Below are 20,416 nucleotides of genomic sequence, written 5' to 3' on the forward strand. Positions count from 1 at the left end.
ATTTACTGAAACATGTGTACATAGTGGTCTTAAAATTATTATTATTCCAAACATGCCGTTTTTGGCTTGTAAAATATTATAATAATATTTTAAATTACATCATTAGTCTGACAATTACAGTATGATACTGAGTCTAACTATCCACATTTAAAATATTCAAATTACTATTTAACTTCAATTTACTAATTAATTTCTTGTTACATACTTCATTATTGCTCGGTATGGCTTTAAATTAAAATGTTATATCTAACTTAAGTTTTATAGTTATTAAAATTTTCAAAACAAAAACAATTTTCTGCATATATGACGGTCTCAGTATTCTAGAGTTTTAACACATCGCTTTAATTCCAATGTCCGCGGGTTCGATTCATTGCACAATACAAATATTTGAATTGTTTTTGTGTTTGTGCGTTACTTTATCTGTAGCATTTTCAGGATTCAGTCTTAGATAAATTTAAATAAATTCATGTTGGTAGCTAAATATCGTTGAGACTACATATAGACTTGACTATACACTGAACTGGATGGTAGCGAAAAATTAGAATACAAAAAAAATTAAGTTCATAAGCGGCTGAAGTGTCCAACATGAATAAATGATTTTTTATTTTTATTTGCTATGATACATATCAATATCTTAAAATAATAATAATAATAATAATCTCAGGACAATTCACACAGAGCCATCTAGACCCAAATTAAGCTAGCTAGAGCTTGTGTTATGGGTACTAGATAACTGATACATACATAGATATTTTTTTTGTAAATACATACATATTATACATAGAAAACACCCAGATCGATACAAACAATCATATTCATGAATACAAATGTTTGTGCCATGCGAGGAATCGAACCCGCGACCATCGGTCGTAAAGCGGTGTACTTGACCGCTAGACCACCGAAGTCGTCAAAATGTTACACCAATAACAAAAATCAAAAACATTGCAATGTGATTACATTGTAATGCTTTTGATTTTTTTTTATTTTTAATGCCGTTTTTTTAATCGGTCTATTTTTTGTCTAATGTACTTTTTGCATAATGACACTAAGATTCATAATTCTAACAGAGGCTGAAAGAACTTGTACTCGCTGGAATTATGAGCGGAGCTGTTCGCCCATTAACCTATTGCACATTCGAAATGCATGAAATCGAAACTGCTTTCCGGTATATGGCTGCAGGAAAACATATTGGGAAGGTAACAAAATTATATTAATTTAATTGTATAGCATTTTGTTCCTACTACTTCGACGTAGAAGTGAATTCGTGAGTTCAAATCAAATTAAGCCCAAATAGAAATAATCTTTATTCAAATAAACTTCATATAAGCACTTTTGAATAGTCAAGTTTTTTTTTTTCTACCGCTCATTCGGATTGCAGACTCGTCACAAGAAGAATGAGCAAGAAACTTGTGTGTTGCTCTTTTAAATAAATATTGTTTTAATTATATTTACTTTAATTACTTTAATAATTTAAAAATTAAATCGGAAAAGAGTCGTGAAGGATGTTGAGAAGAATGGATGGATGGATGTTTTTACTCTTTCACGCAAAAAGTATTGAATAGATTTTAATAAGACTTTACAATAATATAACTTATACATCAGAATATAGGCTATGAATTGCAGGCGGATGAAACTGCGGGTACAACTAGTATATCATAGAAGCAAATTATTACACGGAGCTTAACTAATCGTAACAGAGCCTTGGGAAATCACACTCGTAGCAATCAATATAGTGACTGACAGCATTTGGCTGCTGGTTTCATTTGGTTGCATTTTTAACAGTATTCGCATATAATATATACGAGTACATCCATCTTATATATAAAATTCTTGTGTTACAATGTTAGACTGTATTGTATTACAGTATGTGTATTGACCGTTTTTTTCTGAAATTTTATATTCATATTCAGTAAGTCTGAGAATCGGCTACTATGTATTTTTCATACCCCTAACATTTTTTTAATTTTTCGGTAAAAATATATTTTTTTTATAATTTGTCATTAAAAAATACATAAATTTTCACGCTTCTATCAACAACCGCTATATTTTAATAGCGATGTTATTTTTTATATAGCAAAGCGACATAGATATAGATAGATAGACTCCCCAGCTAATATATATATAGAATATTGTTTCATTTAATAGGTGCTTATTAAAATTCGGAATGAGGAGCAAACTGATTTACCAGTGAAACCTACGTGTATGCCTATCGAAGCGCTTCCTAGGTAAAGTATTACTCATTGATCCTTTATATAAATACATTACATAAATATTTGAATTAATATTTAGTGCAGTAAAATTTTAAATTAAACATGATGTGACTAGTTTTGGCGCAATATGTAAAAATAAGTCCGCAAATACATGAATAATAATGTTCAAATAGAAATTTTGATTTAAGTTGACGGGAAAACGATGATAAAATTAAAAGAAGTGTTGTTTTTTCAAAATAACTCGATAAGGGTAAGAAATATGAAAATATGTTTTAAATAAAAATACACAAAAAAAATCTACACAAAATACGTACTCTTCATTTTTCATTATCTGTTGTTGTTTAGCCACAAATATTATATAGTACATGCTCTGTTTAGCTTGAGACTATATGGCTTCTGTGTGAATTTTTGGGTTTTCTTTTATTTTCCTGTAGGTTTTTATTATTACTCTTTTTCCAGGTACATGTGCCATGAGGATCGTGTATACATAATCATAGGAGGTCTAGGTGGGTTCGGCTTAGAATTAGCTGACTGGTGCATATTGAGAGGAGCTAGAAAGATTCTACTGACTTCCCGCAAAGGTGTCAGTAATGGTTACCAGTCGACAAGATTGAGGTAAGTCTTAACATTATCACTGTAGGTCCTTTCTAACAGCATTGTAATCTAGTGATTGAGTGAAGTTTCGTTGTATTATCAAAGATATAATTCTATGCGTATGTATGAAATACTTAATAGTGGATGTAATGTTTTATATATATATATATTTAACGTATTTTTTAATAATATAAGTGTGCCAAATTTCAGACACCTCTTTCTGCGCAATTTTCGTAAAAAGGGTTACAAAGTATTTGCTTCACGTAATATAATGATTGTTAATATATATTTTTTAACTATTAAGTAAAAATTATTAACAGGATGTGGTCATCCTATGGAGCCGACGTTCGCATCTCTACTCATGATGTCACCACGGAGTCTGGATGCGAGGAAATGCTTAACATGGCCAACGAAATGGGTACTGTTGAAGCCATCTTTAATCTTGCTGTGATTCTGAAAGATGCGATATTTCAAAACCAAAACCCTGAAATGTTCAAAACGTCATTTGGTCCGAAAGCCCTTGCTACTATGCATTTGGATAGATTATCAAGAAAACTATGTCCGAATTTGAAGTAAGTAATGATAATATTAGTGGCAATTTCGTATATTGACGTAGTCTAGTGATTACTATACCTTATGCCTAAAAGTAGTTAGTTAATTTTTGGGCGACACCTAATTCGAATGATGATGTGGGCTAGGCTTACGCCTAAAAGTAGTTAGTTCATATCTGTGCTACACCAAACTAGAATGCCGACGTGGTCTAATGGACTACCCCTTATACCTAAAAGTGGTTAGTTCATTTCTGGACGACATCAAATTCGAATCTCACGTGGTCTAGTCGACTACCTCTTACGCCTAAAAGTTGTTAGTTAATTCCTGGGCGACACCAAATTCGAATGATGATGTAGTCTAGTAGACTACACATTACGCCTAAAACCGTACGCACTATGCGTTCATATCTGGAAGACATCAAATTCAAATGCCGACATGGCCTAGTGGACTACCCTTTGTACCTAAAATTAATTAGTTCCATATATGAACGCCACTAAATATCATAAAATATTTAGTAGCGCCCTAAATAACATAAATAGGTAGTACGGTGATAGAAATATAGACAACAATCGAAAAGTAATCCGAGAGACGGCATTTGACTTACTCCACGACATGTTGGTTTCCATGGAGACAAAAGTGGACGTGCCAAATGTTACGTCTAAAGATTATGCCTTTGACTACTTTACTAAATTTGATTCTGTATCTGTCTACTTTATAGATCTGTTGTAATAATATACTTCTAATATACATTGTCCCTTCAGGAACTTTGTAGTATTCTCATCGGTATCATGTGGTCGAGGTAACGCTGGACAAACCAATTATGGGCTATCGAACTCAGTTATGGAAAGAATTTGTGAACAAAGGAAGAAAGATGGATTGCCTGGTCTTGCTATTCAGTGGGGTGCAATTGGTGATGTTAGTATATATCTATATATAGTAATATAAAATATTTATTTATTTATTACTAACTGCATCCGCGTATTCGTTCGTAGAATATTAACATTGATCAAATAAAGAAGAAATATTGAATAATTTAGCCCAAAAATCCAAAGAAAAAGTTTCAAGCTTTTTTAGCTTTAAAAATGACCCTGTTTTCGCATTGAAAAGTACACCATATTCTTTCTCAGGGTCTAGACTATTTGTAAACCAAATTTCATTTAAATTGGTTTAATAGTTTTGGCGCGAAAGCGAGACAAACAGACAGACAGAGTTACTTTCACATTTGTAATATTAGTAAGAATGTAATAAATGTATAATATTATCTATTATTTTACATTCGTAAATAGTTCTACGTCTTTTTAGGTTGGTTTAGTAGCAGATATGCAATATGAAGACGTACAGCTGGAGATTGGTGGAACTTTGCAGCAGCGGATATCATCGTGTTTATTAACTTTGGACAAGTTTTTGAAACAAGATGCACCAATCGTCTCGTCTATCGTTGTTGCTGAGAAAAAGACTGGTAGTTCTAATAGTGGGGATATTGTTCAGACCATAGCTGATATTATGGGTACAAATTTCAATTATAGTATATTACGATATAAGTGTCATGATGATTATAACATACGAGGCGAAATTTCAGCCCGAGCCTACGGTGAGAGCATAATAAAGCCGAGTGTGTTAAATACGCACGAATATAGTACGACCTTTTTCACACACTTGCAAGGAAACAGAATAAAAAAACCATAGAAAAGAAAAGAAAAAAAGTATCTTATTCAAATAAGCTAATATTGAAGCACTTTTGAGTAGTCAACACATTTTTTTTTTCAATTTTAACCGCTCATTCGGAAAGTCTTATCACAAGAAAGTTGCAATGTGATCTTTTAAATAATAATATATTTTGTTATTTTTAATTATTGAGACAGCGAAAGTACAATTATTAAAGTGATACGTTCTCCCGCCATTTTAAGTCTTTTAAGTCGCCCTGCCTACTAGATAGCGCCGCGTGGCGCTCATTTCGAAATTTGATAAAAAATAGCAAATAGTTCGTATATAACTTCAGTATTTGCGTTATAAAACGCACGCGTTTTTCTTGAAATCCACTTCACGAGCACGTTGTTGATTTTTTTATTATTACCTATTACTATTAACATTCTTTCCTTTAATAAACATAGGCTTTATTTTAACATTTTGTGGTCCGAAGACTAATTTCACACGAATGACATGCATTAACCGAGGCTGGCATTTTATAAAGTCGCATACGTAAAAAAACCTGATGTTAACACGAATGCTTCTTTCTCACGAGTATATCAATCATTAACCAGCCTGCTTTATAAACTGTTTATGTTGACAATATATATTAATATAAGAACAATGAATGAGTAGTATTCTTCATGTATATAGGCGACGCTCCAGCTTACCATAAGGTGGTCCAGTGACTTCTTGCACGCCAGTTACATAAAAAAAACATCTATAAATTATTACCTCAATCTCACAACTTTTTCCACATTTCTTATTGTTATTAGTTTTATTTTAAAATGTAACTTTGTTAGTTAAACACTTGAACATTTTTTAACTTTGGAATAAATAGAAATAACTAATATAATGGTAATGTTACACATATTTCTATAGGTATTAGGGATTTGAAAACAGTGTCGCGACAAGTCACTTTAGCTGAATTGGGCATGGATAGTATGATGGCTGTGGAAATCAAACAGACTCTTGAAAGAGAATTCGAGATAATTCTCACTGCACAAGATATCAGAACGCTAACCTTCGCCAGGTAAGAAGGAAAGAGTACAATGATTTTCTTATGTAAAAGTATCGCAAATAAGATAGCTATAGGCAGATTTTTAATATTATTAAATACCACGATGATAGCAAACAAGCATATGGCCTAATATATGGTAACCGTAGCTTATAAACGCTAGAAATATTAAGTGTGGAATACTAGGAGTGTCACGTAGGCCTTATCGACCCTTAAGATACTTTATATTCTATATATACTATTAAATTATTGCTAATTTAATCTAATTATTTTAAACTTGAAAGTGTTGGTGCCTAGTGATTAGTATCTTACGCCGAAAAATTGCGAGTTATATTCCTGATTAACTCACTGCTGATAGAAATACCGGTAGCAAACCAAATTAATCTGAGAGACATTGCTAGGCTCAACTTCAGCCACGCTAGATTTCAATATACCGAACTAAAGTAGGCAAGTCCACTGTTGCGTCCACCACGCCGTCGACAGTAAAATTGCCTCTGACTACCCCATCTAGGACAATAGTCTTGAAGGTATAATTATAATAATACTATAAATTGGAACTAACTTTTAGACTACTGGAATTATCAGCGGAAAGTGATAGTACTGCATCAAAAGCTGTAGTTAAACAAGGAAATATTGAGGTTCCTGCAGGTCTCAAGATACTTATAAGGAATTTCGGAGAAGAAAAATTAGCCAACGAACCACTCATCTTTATGACCACTGCAGTTAGCAATATAATAGAAGTAAGATTAATTGTTCAGCTATCCATTTGCAATTTCTTAATTTACATCATTTCATTAGTCGCATCTCATGATATTTTAACATAAAGGATAGCCTATGTGAATCCTCATACAATCTATAAGAGTAAAATTTATTTAAGATCTGTTCAGACTCCTGAGTGGACCTCATACATTTATAGAAAGCAAGATATTTCAGGTGATATAAAAATATATTATTTCTATATCACCTGAAATATCACGTGTCCTCTTTCACAAGCGAATAGATTTAACGAGGCAAAAGAGTGTACACATAAAGCTAGACATACAAATACCTAAATATATACGTGTTGATTAAAATTTATAATTTTTAAGTAATTATATGGAATATAATTTCTTAATAATATTAAACTAAAAAAAATTGTAACACAAACAATCATATAGGAAATTTTTACCACTAGTTTAGCTAAAAAAGCTTTTAAAAACCGCAATTAAAAATTGCTATTTAAAAATCATTAATAAAAGATTACATGTGGTTTCTCAGGAACAAGAAGCAATACATGCTATGGAGGATGTAATGATCATGCTACCAGGAGTAGAAGGTTCCGCTGCAGTACTAGATCCACTGTGCCGTAGGCTCAACATCGAAGTTTGCGTGTTGCAACTTGGAACTGTGCATAAAAATGAAAACTGCGACCAAATGGTGGAGAGACTGTATCAGGTGAATATGTTGATAATTTGGAATAAGTCTATCCTGCTCTGCTTTTAATAAATCTTTATGATTGTTATCAGTAGACATTCTCGATGTTCTAGCATTTTAGCACATCTTACCTTCCTATGGTTGTGAGTTCGATTACGCGAACGATACAAATATATGTACTCATGTCTATGACTGTAATTAATGTATTTAAAAAAATATGTATTTTAAAGTGTTTCACAGTAGATCTATAGTTGAAAGAGCTTTAGTAACAGGAAAGTATATTTTCATGTTATTAAATTATTTGTTAGTAATGTAGGTGAAATTAGTAATAAACAAACGCACAAAAAAAATCCTGTTTATAATATTAGTATAGACAAGAGAGACGATAATCTCTGAAACTATATTTAAATACCTATATACCAATCGCTTTTAAAAATATTGACACTTTTTATACGTATAATTAGTAAAAATAACGGGATCTTACCACGTTTTATATTTATTTGCTGAGTTCCCAATATTTCGCAAGAGTTTATACGTATAAATAATGACGGCGTCAAATTTAAAACAGTATTTTGGCACTTTTATTGTTGAAATTCAATTTATTATATCTATTATAGGTGGTGATATCCAAATTGGTACCTGGCTCCAAGTTCTGGCTGCTAGGGTATAGTTTTGGAACTATACTAGCGTTGAATTTAGCGGCTAAATTGGAGAGTCAAGGTAAAATATATTCTTATATCATTTAATCATCATACTTCCTGAGTGAATTGATACATCTAGATGTATCAAATTTTAATCGAATTCATTCAAGCAGTTTCTGCTTGACAGTGTACAAAACACCTTATTCAGCCTGTCACATTTAGAATTTTAGAACAAAATAAACGTTCTACGTTTTAGTCTCTAATAACTATTTAATTTTAACTATTTGACATTACTTCAAAATGTAAAATAAGTTTATTAAATGTTTAATAAACACATTAAACATTTAATAAACTTATTTTATGTTATATCCCTTTCGTATTTGTAGGAAACATTACCAACATATAAAGTTTTACTCTGTACAGGTATCAAGGGTACTATATTCTGCTTAGACGGCGCCCCTGACTTCCTTCTCTCCATCGGTAATGCTATGGTAGACTTCAAGAATGACTTCCAACTGCAAAACAGTCTTATTTGTAAAACTATAGATATTGTATCACCAAATAATGAAGTCACTGATACTCTAATGGAGAAACTCAATGAAATAGAGAATTATGATGAAAGAATTGATTACAGTGTCAAAGTATCCCCAGTACAAACTAATTATTCAAAAGAATTTATCGCATCGACAGCTCAAGTATGCTTCGATCGTATGAAGGTAGTTTACAACTACGATAAAGTAAATATTAAGAAGTTACAATCACCAATTATACTTCTGAGACCAAAAGAAAATCCTCCATTTATAGTTTGTGAAGAGAATTATGGTCTTGATAAATTTAGCGAGGCGCCTGTAACTATACACTTCTTTGATAGTAATCATGTGAATATCATTGAAAACAAAAATGTCGCTGATATTATTAACGATGTTATTGATTTCAACAATGGATCGAGTGGACAAATGGATTAAAGTAATAATATTAGCATTGTTGAAGATCAACCTGAGATCACCGGAAAAGCGATATAGTTATTAGTTTTAGGGTACAATGGAACTGGCATCTACTTTTAGTTTGTACAAAAGTCCGTAAATTTCAAGGAAATAAAAAGAACCTGAATACATGTTTAAGAATACCGAAACTGATCATTTTTGAAGTTTACGTTTATTTTATTTTATTCTATTTAATTTATTAATCTTTGAATAGTAAGTATCTGTAAAAAGCTATAATCTGCTGTCTGTATAATCTCTATTTTGTTAATGTTAAGGCACTAAAATCATTAATTGTACTTCAGGAGCCTAAATATCGTTTTTAACTTGTAATTAGTGACTTATGATTAGATAAATCGCTAAATCTTGTTCTATCTTCATTAAATTTTGTCTTTAATTGCGATAAGCAAATTTTAAGAAACCTTCCAAGTCGATTTGAAAAAAATAGGTTTAGAAAGACTAAATTTAACTATGTTAATAGTAGTTATGATAATATCCAAAAACAAAATAGCAAAATTGCAAAATATAATAATACTTATTCGTTTAGTTGACGGTCCTAAAAACATTTTTATATAAAAATACAAAAAGTTATTATTTTTGTCGGTTATATTAATTTTCTATCATATTTAGATTAATTTCTATTGATGAACTCAGTTTATAATATGTTATATATGCTATGAGTATAAAAAAAAACTCTAACTACATATTTCACCAATTGCGAACAATAAGATCATATAGTCCTAAAATGTGAAAAAAAGTTTTAGTAAATAATCGTAAATTTAGTAAAGTACATTCACAAAACGAAGGACGACCTAATTTTGAAAGTTCCTTGTTTAAAAGATATGAACATTTTATGTAATATTATGTTATCTGTGGTTATAGTATTACAGCAATAATCTATTTCCGCAACTATTTCACTTGGCATACAATGGTTACGTACGAAGACTGATTCTGTACTTTAAAATTCAAATATAAATAATAAAACACGATTATCACAAATATTATCTTTTCTTTCATTTAAATATAGACATGAACATAAGTAAGAAAGACGTGCTCTCTGCTTTGTATAGAAATAGAAATAATTTTATTTTAAAAAACTTAATACCCGTAAGGAAAGTCTTTTATTTTACCACTCATTTAGCATAAAGAGAACGCAGCAAGAAACTCCCTTGTTGCTCTTTTAAATTAACGTTCAACTTTAAATTTCAAGATTTTGTGTGAATACAAACTTCCAATTAGGAATAATTTAATTTCATAAGAGTAAATAAATAGTTACTTTCGTCAAATCATATTAAACTATCTTTATTAATTTAGATCTAATTATCGATTCTTATGATATGTCAAATGTAGCGTCAGTTTGGAGTGCTTTGGTTTAACAATGATATAGTATCATCATTAAATTCATCTTGGTTTTCGAACCAAAAAGAACTGACAAGAAGCTCTTATTCTTTTCAACTGAGCTTATACATGTTTACAAAAATACAGATTCATTTTTTAAATTCGAATCAAATAACAGAAACGAATAACAAAATATATCAGTCGTAGTGATTAGAGCGAGCCTTCTTTCTACAAGCAAATAAGAAGTTTAAGCAGATAGTAATAGCGCAAAATAACCGAAGCTACTTATTTTAAAAGAAACAATAGATTAATGAGATACTTAACTAACATAGAGTGCGAATCGAAAATACAGAGTAGTGACTGTATTCAGAAGCGTAAAGCAGTATGAATGGATGCTGAAAACACATAGCAACGCCATCATTAGGAAACGAATTGACATACTTACAGCTACGTAACGATTTACTCAAGATGGCAAATTAAATGTGCTGGAAATTCACTTTATCATGCTGACGACTGATGATGGTAATTTATGTTCAACATTAATACTAGATTTAAAGATTTGATGTGTCTATGTGTCATTTAGAAAGTCTATAAATCTTGAAATGGAAATAGGTATAAAAATTTACAATAATATACTAAAGGATAAACTAAAATTACGTTGAAATAAATTTAAAACATCTGTTAAATGATATTTATTGAGCAAATTCTATTACTCACTAAACGATTACTTGAATGACAATACTACTTTTAATATTAGACCTATATTGTAGTCAGTGTACTATATAAATAAACTCAGTTGAGTTTCTTCCTAGTTCTTATTAACTGTATCTGTATACTGAACTGGATAGTGGGGAAAATATATTAATACAAAAAACTTGATGTTCATAATATAAGAAGATAACATAACATAAGAATAAATGATTTTTGATTTAATAATAATAATAATCTCAGGAGAATTCACAGAGCGCCATCTATATCCAAGTTAACCTAGCTTAAGCTTGTCTTATGGGTACTATATAACTGATATAAATACTTAGACATATATTTTTTTGTAAATACATACATATTACATATAGAAAACACCAAGACCGATACAAACAATCATACACATGAATACAAACTTGTGCACCGTGCGAGGAATCGAACCTGCGACCATCGGAAGTAAGGCGGTGTGCTAAACCGCTAAACTACCGAGGACATCAAATTTTAAAATAACCGTAAACTAACAGTGAAGTTAAATTATTAAACACTTGAATATTTTTTTAATTATGCTATAACTAATAAAAATGTTACGCAATAAAAATGTTTTCTATAGGTATTAGGGATCTGAAACGGCATTGTGACGGCCTAGGTGATCACCTAGGTCGTCATTGATTTGATGTTCTATAGTAATTATAAATCTATACCCATTTTAAACGCAACTTCCACACAGAAACGACCTGTTCAAAAGATTTGACGTAATTAAGATTCATATGGAGAAGTGCATAAAGACCCAGGCACACAAAACCGTCTGCGTGAATACCTCACCGCACCTACTCGTGTTTCAGTCGCCAAGTGGCTTGCTTTGTAAACTGTGTTTCTAATTGATAACTGATATGTGGTAGTAGAATTACTTAATTAGATCGCGGAAGCATGACATCTTAGTCTTCGGGAATAGTAATGTAGGACTATGTACATAAGTACATTACTATTCGGTGAGGGAGTTCACATAAAATTAAATCACGGAAGTAGTTAATCATCTTAGTCTTTGGAATAAATGTAGGGTTACTGCATAAGTGCATTTCTATCCGAAGATAAATGGAGGTGCTTACATGAAAGATAATATTTTATACAGGGTGGGAGAATATGAATAAATTGCTAAAGAAATCTGAGGTATTTTATTCACCTGCCTGAGAAAGGTTTGAATATTCCTAGAAACCAGCAGATGACTGTGTGCTGACAGAAATAGGTAGGAGAAGGCGGGACTCACCGACCGGGCTAATTTGATGGTGAATTGAAGACCTTGGGATCACCCTTCGTCCTTGACTCCGATTCCACACACCACCAGCAGTTTGTGTCACAATTATAATACACTAGACTCATGAATTCAGACAGATTTTCTTGTTTATATTCACATAGAATATATAGACAGCCATAAGGAACACACTTTTTCTTTAATCGGGGTTCACACGCTCAAGCAGTTAACACTGGTTGGCGGGAATATTTGAATTTGGAATTGATTGAATGAATGCAATATCTTGTTATGTGTTCATTAATACAAGGATATAAGGATTGGGAAAGGATGTCAGAACACACAGGGTTACCATATGTATTACTATTTGGTGAGGAGGGGGGAGAACGGAAGGGCTCCCCCCCTCCCTTCCTCCCCTCCTGTTTACATAAAAGAAAAAAAATTACAGGGTTATCAGAGAATGTTATAGCGAGCTAAAAGTCATAGAATACTAATAACATTGAACAATTTTAAGAAACAAAGTAGAAGTCTGAATTATAATAATTATAATAGAATGGATGTTTGAGTCCATTTGAGCTACATTTTTCCCGTTTTTGCAACATTGTTCATTGCAGCTCCGCTCCTATTGGTCGTAGCATGATGTTATATAGCTTATCTTCCTCGATAAATGGACTATCCAACAATAAAATAATTTCCGAAATTGGTTAGTTCATTTAGAAATTATACTCCCAAATATAACCTCTTTATAATATTAGTAAGTTGATTTTTTATTACTAAATTGATCATGTGGCCGCGCAAACTAAGTACCTATGTAACAAAAATGTGACCGTTTTTATCATCTTTCCACTTTTGTTTACTTCAGTAACCACTCGGCATATATTTATATAATGACTGTCTGTCGCCAAAATAAAGAGAACAAAATAACGTCACTGAGTTTCGCTTTTGTTATAAAATTTTTATAGCATAAATGTATTTCTGGACAAAGATTAACTATTTTATATTATCCTACAATAATATATATAGTGTGTTTCCAATCTTATTTATACGCGTAACTGCAGAAGACAGTGAAACTTACTATCTCTTCGTAGACCTTTGTAACCTATACTTCACAAATAAAGAATTTCAATTTGTTATACCTTTTATGAGTAATCGTATGTAGTGTCGTACATACATAGATTACCTACAAAAGTTACGTCGACACTTTTATTATATGCATACAATAAATATTTCAACGTAGCACTCAGACATACGGAGTAAGTCAAAAGGAATTTTGTAAGAATTACAACACTGCCTATAAAAGAGTTCGGCTTGCGGCTCCATTGAAGTAAGGCTGTAGTTTTGTCATAAGAGGAGCGTGCAGTTCCCGAGCATTTGTTTTTGCAATTTATATTTTATATAAACCGAAATTTAATATCATCTCAATAACTGAATACACCGTAGAATAGGACGTGTTATATAAATGGCATTTTGAAAACAATTAAATTCAATTATAAACACAATCGTAAAAAATCGTGACAATTTTTTTTATCTTATATGTTCATGAAATGTAAATTAAATTTTTTAGCAAATTTATATTTACAAATGCATACACTATATTTACAATATGGAACAAAGTTATTTAAATAAATGACAGAAGTGGTTATAATAATCAAAGTGATAAAAATGACAACGCTACAGGACATTGAAGTAGGGTTGTGGTTTAGTGGTAAAAAAGAGCGTGCGATATCCAAAATATTGTTTATATTTTTTTAATATTCATTAAAAGAAAATAATTTTATGAATACTTTATTTTAATATTAAACTAATATTACTAATTAAATAAACGTAAAATTTATTTATGTTAATTACTTAATTGAAATATATTAATCATCAGAATACAAATATTAAACGACTACAATATTAAAATAAATAAATATCACAATACATGTAAAAAGCTTAATTCGTGTGGAAGTCTTCCCGAGGTGATTTCTTAAGACAGTGATTTCTTAAAAGTGCCTTGTGTACACTCAATGCAACCCACCGAGCACCTGCATTGCTATTAAGACAGGGAAATGCCAGCTCTTAGGTCCACTTCATACAGCCTACTAAGCGCCTTCATTGTTAACAAAATTATGAGTACGAGAACCAATGGACCCAAACACGACTACAAATGCTACAAACTCAGTAATTTAGCAGCCATATATTTGGCGTCAGAAATAGATAAAACTGAAGAATCCAAGCAGGCGACTTTGTACAGTCACTTAATAAGTTTAAAAAAATAAATAACGCGTCTCTTAACACAAAGCGCACACCCTTATTAAGATTTGCCGGCTTTCGAATAGCGGGCGATAAAAGTCATTACTTCTTACCGACGACACGCCATTCGTTAAACGCTGCCCGCTCCGCCAATCTGAAGCCTTGGTCTATAGAAATAATTTCTCGGTTAACATTTGTTCAGGCAAAGGAAATATTTCTTGTAGTCGCTCGTGACATTGGATATATTAAACCGACTTGAAAAAAGTTGACGTTGTAACTTCACTGTATTTTAGTATATACATATGAAAGAATGAATAAGTAACCTTGAAAAATTAACACAGCGCCATCTAGACCCACGGTAAGCGAAGCTTGTGTTATGGGTACTGGATAACTGATATCAATACTTATATATATTTTTGTAAGTAAATACATAGAATAACAAACAATCATACTTATGAATACAATTTTTTGCGCCGTGTGAGGAATCGAACCTTCGGATGTAAAGCGATCTATTAAACCGCTAGACCACCGAGGTCGTCAATTCTGTAATATAAAAGCTGCTTATCAACGATTTCATCCTTATAAAAACAGAAATAGATCATTTACATCAAGATAAATTCCCTATTGTCTTGTACAGGGTAATTTTAGAGAAGTTTCCTCTCTAGAGCTCCCAAATTTCCAAGTAGTAATTATGGGTAGTTATGACCTCCATTAAGACTGCACATCACTAAAACGACTAAATAATGACATCTGAGTGGACGGTCTCAGTGGTCTAGCAGTTTAGCATACCGCTTTGCTTCAGATGGACGCGGTTTGATGTCTCGCAGAGTGAACATCTTATATATAAAATTCTCGTGTCACAGTTTTCGTTCCCATACTCCTCCGAAACGGCTTGACCGATTCTCATGAAATTTTGTGAGCGTATTGAGTAGGTCTGAGAATCGGCCAACATCTATTTTTCATCCCCCTAAATGTTAGGGGTAGTCCAACCCTAGATTTTTATTTTTTAGACAAAATTTTTAGTTTCTGTTTATTTATGATACAACATACAAAAATACATACAATCCTAAATTTTCACCCTTCTATCATCAACCCCTATTTTTTTATAGCGTTATTAATTTATATGGTAAAACAACGTTTGCCGGGACAGCTAGTTTGTATATTTTTTTCTCTATCGTCCAGTTTTTTAATGGATGATAATGGTCTCGTCTGCCCTAACGGATTACGCTGGCGGATGGTGATAAGATGAACATGAGTCAGGTCAGTTTTCCCATCGTGATGAAATAACCAGAAATTAACCACGATGCATGGACGAGGAACCGCTTATAGGTCGACCTAACATGGTACATTGCTACGAATGGGGACTCTAGACCCATTACTAATAATACCCCCCCCTCTCCATACAGATTCACTTGAGAAGAACTGGCAAGAAACTTAACTGATTTATTTTCTATTTCTTCGAGAATATTTCAGTCAGGTTAGCTAGTCAAATAAATAAAAGATGTGTCCTTTATTATAAATTTATTTATTGGTTCTCTGTTCATATACATATCCTTACTAATATTACAAATACGAAAATAACTCTGTCTGTCTGTCTGTATCACTTTCTCAACCGATCCAATTCCAAAACTACTCAACCGATCTGAAATGAAATTTAGTACATAGATAGTTTGCACCCTGAGAAAGGACATACTACTTTTGAATGCGAAAAAAGGGGTTGAAAGTGGAGGTCAAAGTTTCTATAGAACCGTCATTTTGATACCTAGAAGCTTGAAAGTTTTTCAGGCTTCTGATTAAATATAAATAAACATGACAATCAAAATTTGTAAACAATTACCCTTAAGATGGTAAATTAAAATGGGGGGTGAAAGTTTGTATGGATATTCGTCATTTTTGAAATTAGAACGATGAAACTTTTTTCTTTGGATATTTTGGGTTATTACGCGGACAATGTCACGGGCACAGCTAGTCTATTATATATATATATATATACACACACATTGTAGTAGGTAAAAAATGTCGTATAAGCCCGTTGGTCACAGTATATAGTAGGTACTTGAAAACAGAAGGGCACAAACAAACATCTAAGGTTATCTTTAAACATAGCCGAAACCATAAATATTGCTAGGGTTTCATGAAGGTTGGCCATAAAACATTCGAGTGGGCCTGTCTCGAATAAATCAAACAAGTGTAACATGAAACATTTGGGACAAATGTTGGGGCCAACAGAGATCGTGACTTGAAACCTAATATAGACCCTATTTGCACATTCTATATTAAATATCTTTAGAAATAATATTTCAATACTTGATATAGAGCGTTTAATGGTAAATAATAATAATAACACACTGCACTTACTTTGTTTCGGCCCGCAAGTGTGGTATACGCCACAAAGCGTAAGAAACCATAAGATGTGAATCAACCTCAGGACAATTCACACAGCGCCATCTAGACATATATACATATAATTATCATTGTACAGAAGAAGATAAGATTAGTTAATTTTAAACTTTCGTGTTTAATATACATTATTTAAATTATTAACCGGGTCTTAACACGAATAATTTTATGGCAAATAAAGGTATTTACCCCTCTCGACGTTTCGACTAGGTTGCACTAGCCGTGGTCACGAGCTGACTGGAGTAGGTAGATAGGTGACAGATGTTTTTTCTCATCTACCGTCACTAGATTGTTTAACGAAAGTTCGGGACACACAGCACTCACGGTATCCGTACACTTATTGACTATTGATGCTACTGAACTTTGCTTGAATTTATTTATGACTGGATTCCACGCAGATGATAATTTTAAGCCATCCTCTCTGTTGAAATTGGGATGTTTTTTAATTTCAATCGCCTCCCGGACCATTCGTGGGTAATAGTGGCGATCAGTAGAGAGGACCTTAGGCGCATGTAGTTCAATCCAGTGATTTGTTCCTGCGTTCAGTAGATGATCGGCAATCGCTGATTTGTGTGGTTGTCGATTTTTAACCGCTGCGATGTGCTCTTTGACTCTCTCGGCTATTGATCGTTTTGTTTGGCCAATATAAGAGCTACCACAACTACAGTCAATTTTGTAGACACCTGGAGCTTCGTAAGGTAGCTTATCCTTTGGTGAACGTAAGTTGTTCGTTACTTTTTAGGGCGGATAATATACAGTCTTAATGGAGTATTCATTTAGTGCTGTTCTAATTTTGTCCGTTATTTCTCTTAAGTAAGTCATGTACGCTGGCTGTCTGTTCACTTCCGGTTTTTTAGCTTTTGTTACGCGCTTATTTTTAATCGAACCCGCGACCAAGCAAAGTGATGTGCTAAATCGCTGTATGCGTGTTACAAATTAAACAATGGAAAGAAAATGGTAAGTACTTATAATGAAGATACAAACAGTGGCAAGGCAAAAGTGACAATACAAATTACGACAACTCTATAAATTGCAGTAAAATAAATATATAAAAATGTGCCAAGAGTTTGCAATAGTCAATGATTAGAGCAGACCAGTTCAAACAACAGTATCTATGACGGATGAGCCATCACTATGCTTGATCATAATTTTGGGGGCCCAATGACCCAGCCCATCACGCCACCTCATGTCGTGATAAGATATAGCAATTTTTATAGGCTATAAACTCTATCATAAATTTATTATCGCGGGGAAGCCTAAATTGCAAGATCAAAGAAGTATTTTATTGTTCTCTGACACGTAAGTTGTTATTGCGTATGATACTTTATCTAAAACACTAGCTGTGCCCGCGGTTTCTTCCGTATGAACTTTGTAACCTGTGTTATTATAATGTATAAGCTATATTACTGTACAGTTTCATCAAGATCCGTTCAGTAGTTTTTGCGTGAAATAGTAACAAACATCCATCAGATCGTGTTTAATATACATTATGTATATTATTAACCGGCTCTTAATACGAGAGGTAAACACATTTATTTGCCATAAAATTATAAGTTTGAAGACCCGGTTATATACATAAATTTTCTTCCGTCCATACTCACATACTATCTCGTTTATAATATTAGTAAGATTACATGTCATAAAAACACATATATTTTCACTATAACTGACTCTAATGTCGTATATGAATAAGGTATTCTAATTCTCATATTGGAAAGCGATAATTTCATATTTTCTGATCGTATAAGGTAATCTACGTTTGACTTTTTTATTCGAGTCATACACACGCTGAACTAGGACGCGAGTTAAAATCTAATGTTATATTTTTACTAGCTGTACCCGCGGCTACGTCTGCGTGGAATTTAACGTTATTATTCTAAAATAAAAGTAACCTAAGTTACTTCTTATTGCATTAGCTACCTGCCAATAAAAGTCCCGTCAAATTCGGTCCAGCCATTTCAGAGATTAGCCGGAACAAACAGACAGACAGACAAAAATTTTTAAAAATGTTATTTTGGTGTATGTGCCGTATTTATATTCATATGCATGTAGTAAAAAACGGTTATTTCAATATTACAAACAGACACTCAAATGTTTTTGTATGTATAGATAGTACAGTAGTTAGGGGAAAGTGATGAGACAGTCACCCCATCAAATGAACCAGAGGTGTGCGCTTATACCCACACGCCCCCACAATGGAGTAGGGCGGAATAGGTCGCCCTAACCTTAGCAAGATGGGGCCTGCCCTATAACACCTAGGGCGCTCCATCGCCGTTGGAGCCGGGGTGGAATACACATGCAAAACCCTCAGCTGTGGCATATTGGCTTGCTACATCGTGTGCATTTTAGTGGGTAAAAATACCACGTACCACCCAGCCATCCCTCAGCGGGGTGAGGGTGTTTTGAAGATTTTCCACCCGTTAAAAAAAAGAAAGAAGGAGATTAGTAATCTTGACTGATGTCTCCATTGCCAGCGATGTACGTCAGGTTGACCGGTTTAGCACACCTCTTTTTTCCGATAGTCGCAGGTTCAATTCCTCTTACGGGTCAAACATTTTCATTCATTCGGTTTGCTAAACCGCTATACCACCGAGGTCCTCAATGGTTATCATAGCCTATGAACGCATTTTACTTTGATGCTTACGGGTTCGGTGCTCGTAGGGGTCAAACATTTTCTTTCATGAGTGTTTACGCCTTTTAGTGAGAAGAGAACTCGAAGAAACCTGGCTAGTTTTTTAATTACTTGAAAATAGGTTTACAATGGTTGCATGTGATAATGCGTATGATCGTTGACAGATTTTGAATATGAAAGTATAACGGTTAACATATTGTCTATGGCCCGCTGAAATACCGTCGTTCCAGGGTTGCTATAGTAAAATAATATATTGGGCCAAATATAGTACAACCGCGCCTAAACAATGAGTATAATTGTTTATTTCGGTCTGGGTGTTTGTGTATATTATGTATGTATTTACAAACAAAGAAATATATAAGTATTTTTACACAAGCTCTGCTTAAATTGGGGCTAGATGACGTAGTGTGAATTGTCCAGGCGCATTATTTTTTGTTATGTTTGCTTTGTATGATGCTTGTGGATGAGCAAAATATTTCTTTTTTCTTTCCTTTCAGTTCGTGCTGCATCACACTATCACGGGTAATTATACAGCATGCATATGAATAACACTATTTATGTAGCGATATTTTTAGAGTCGACATCTGTTGCAAACTATTTTATAAACCTTTTTTATTGTCTGTTTTATTATTATACTTACATTATTATATATGTCATGTATAATAATGTAAGTATAATAGTAATGTAAGTAATATAGGAATATATTTGCTATTATACGGTACTTTTCTTTCTTTTTTTATTATCATCATCATCTGCTTCTTCCTTA

At 32.7% G+C, this 20,416-nt stretch overlaps 1 protein-coding gene across 1 annotated transcript in view; it reads left to right on the top strand.

Moving 5' to 3' along the window:
* Positions 1-9,232, top strand: part of LOC131843524 (fatty acid synthase-like) — a 31,358-nt gene extending 22,126 nt beyond the window's left edge. Inside the window, exons 30-40 of the mRNA XM_059192188.1 lie at positions 1,068-1,196; positions 2,146-2,225; positions 2,670-2,825; positions 3,125-3,376; positions 4,118-4,271; positions 4,659-4,863; positions 5,925-6,075; positions 6,629-6,800; positions 7,318-7,494; positions 8,091-8,193; positions 8,538-9,232. Coding sequence (XP_059048171.1) covers positions 1,068-1,196; positions 2,146-2,225; positions 2,670-2,825; positions 3,125-3,376; positions 4,118-4,271; positions 4,659-4,863; positions 5,925-6,075; positions 6,629-6,800; positions 7,318-7,494; positions 8,091-8,193; positions 8,538-9,079 — 2,121 coding nt within the window. The 3' untranslated portion in view covers positions 9,080-9,232. The remainder of the gene's footprint in view (positions 1-1,067; positions 1,197-2,145; positions 2,226-2,669; positions 2,826-3,124; positions 3,377-4,117; positions 4,272-4,658; positions 4,864-5,924; positions 6,076-6,628; positions 6,801-7,317; positions 7,495-8,090; positions 8,194-8,537) is intronic.
* The last annotated feature ends 11,184 nt before the right edge of the window (positions 9,233-20,416 follow it).

The sequence above is a fragment of the Achroia grisella genome, unplaced genomic scaffold, assembly GCF_030625045.1.
Source record: "Achroia grisella isolate CSIRO2021 unplaced genomic scaffold, CSIRO_AGI_Agris_v1 utg319, whole genome shotgun sequence".
Taxonomy (NCBI): domain Eukaryota; kingdom Metazoa; phylum Arthropoda; class Insecta; order Lepidoptera; family Pyralidae; genus Achroia; species Achroia grisella.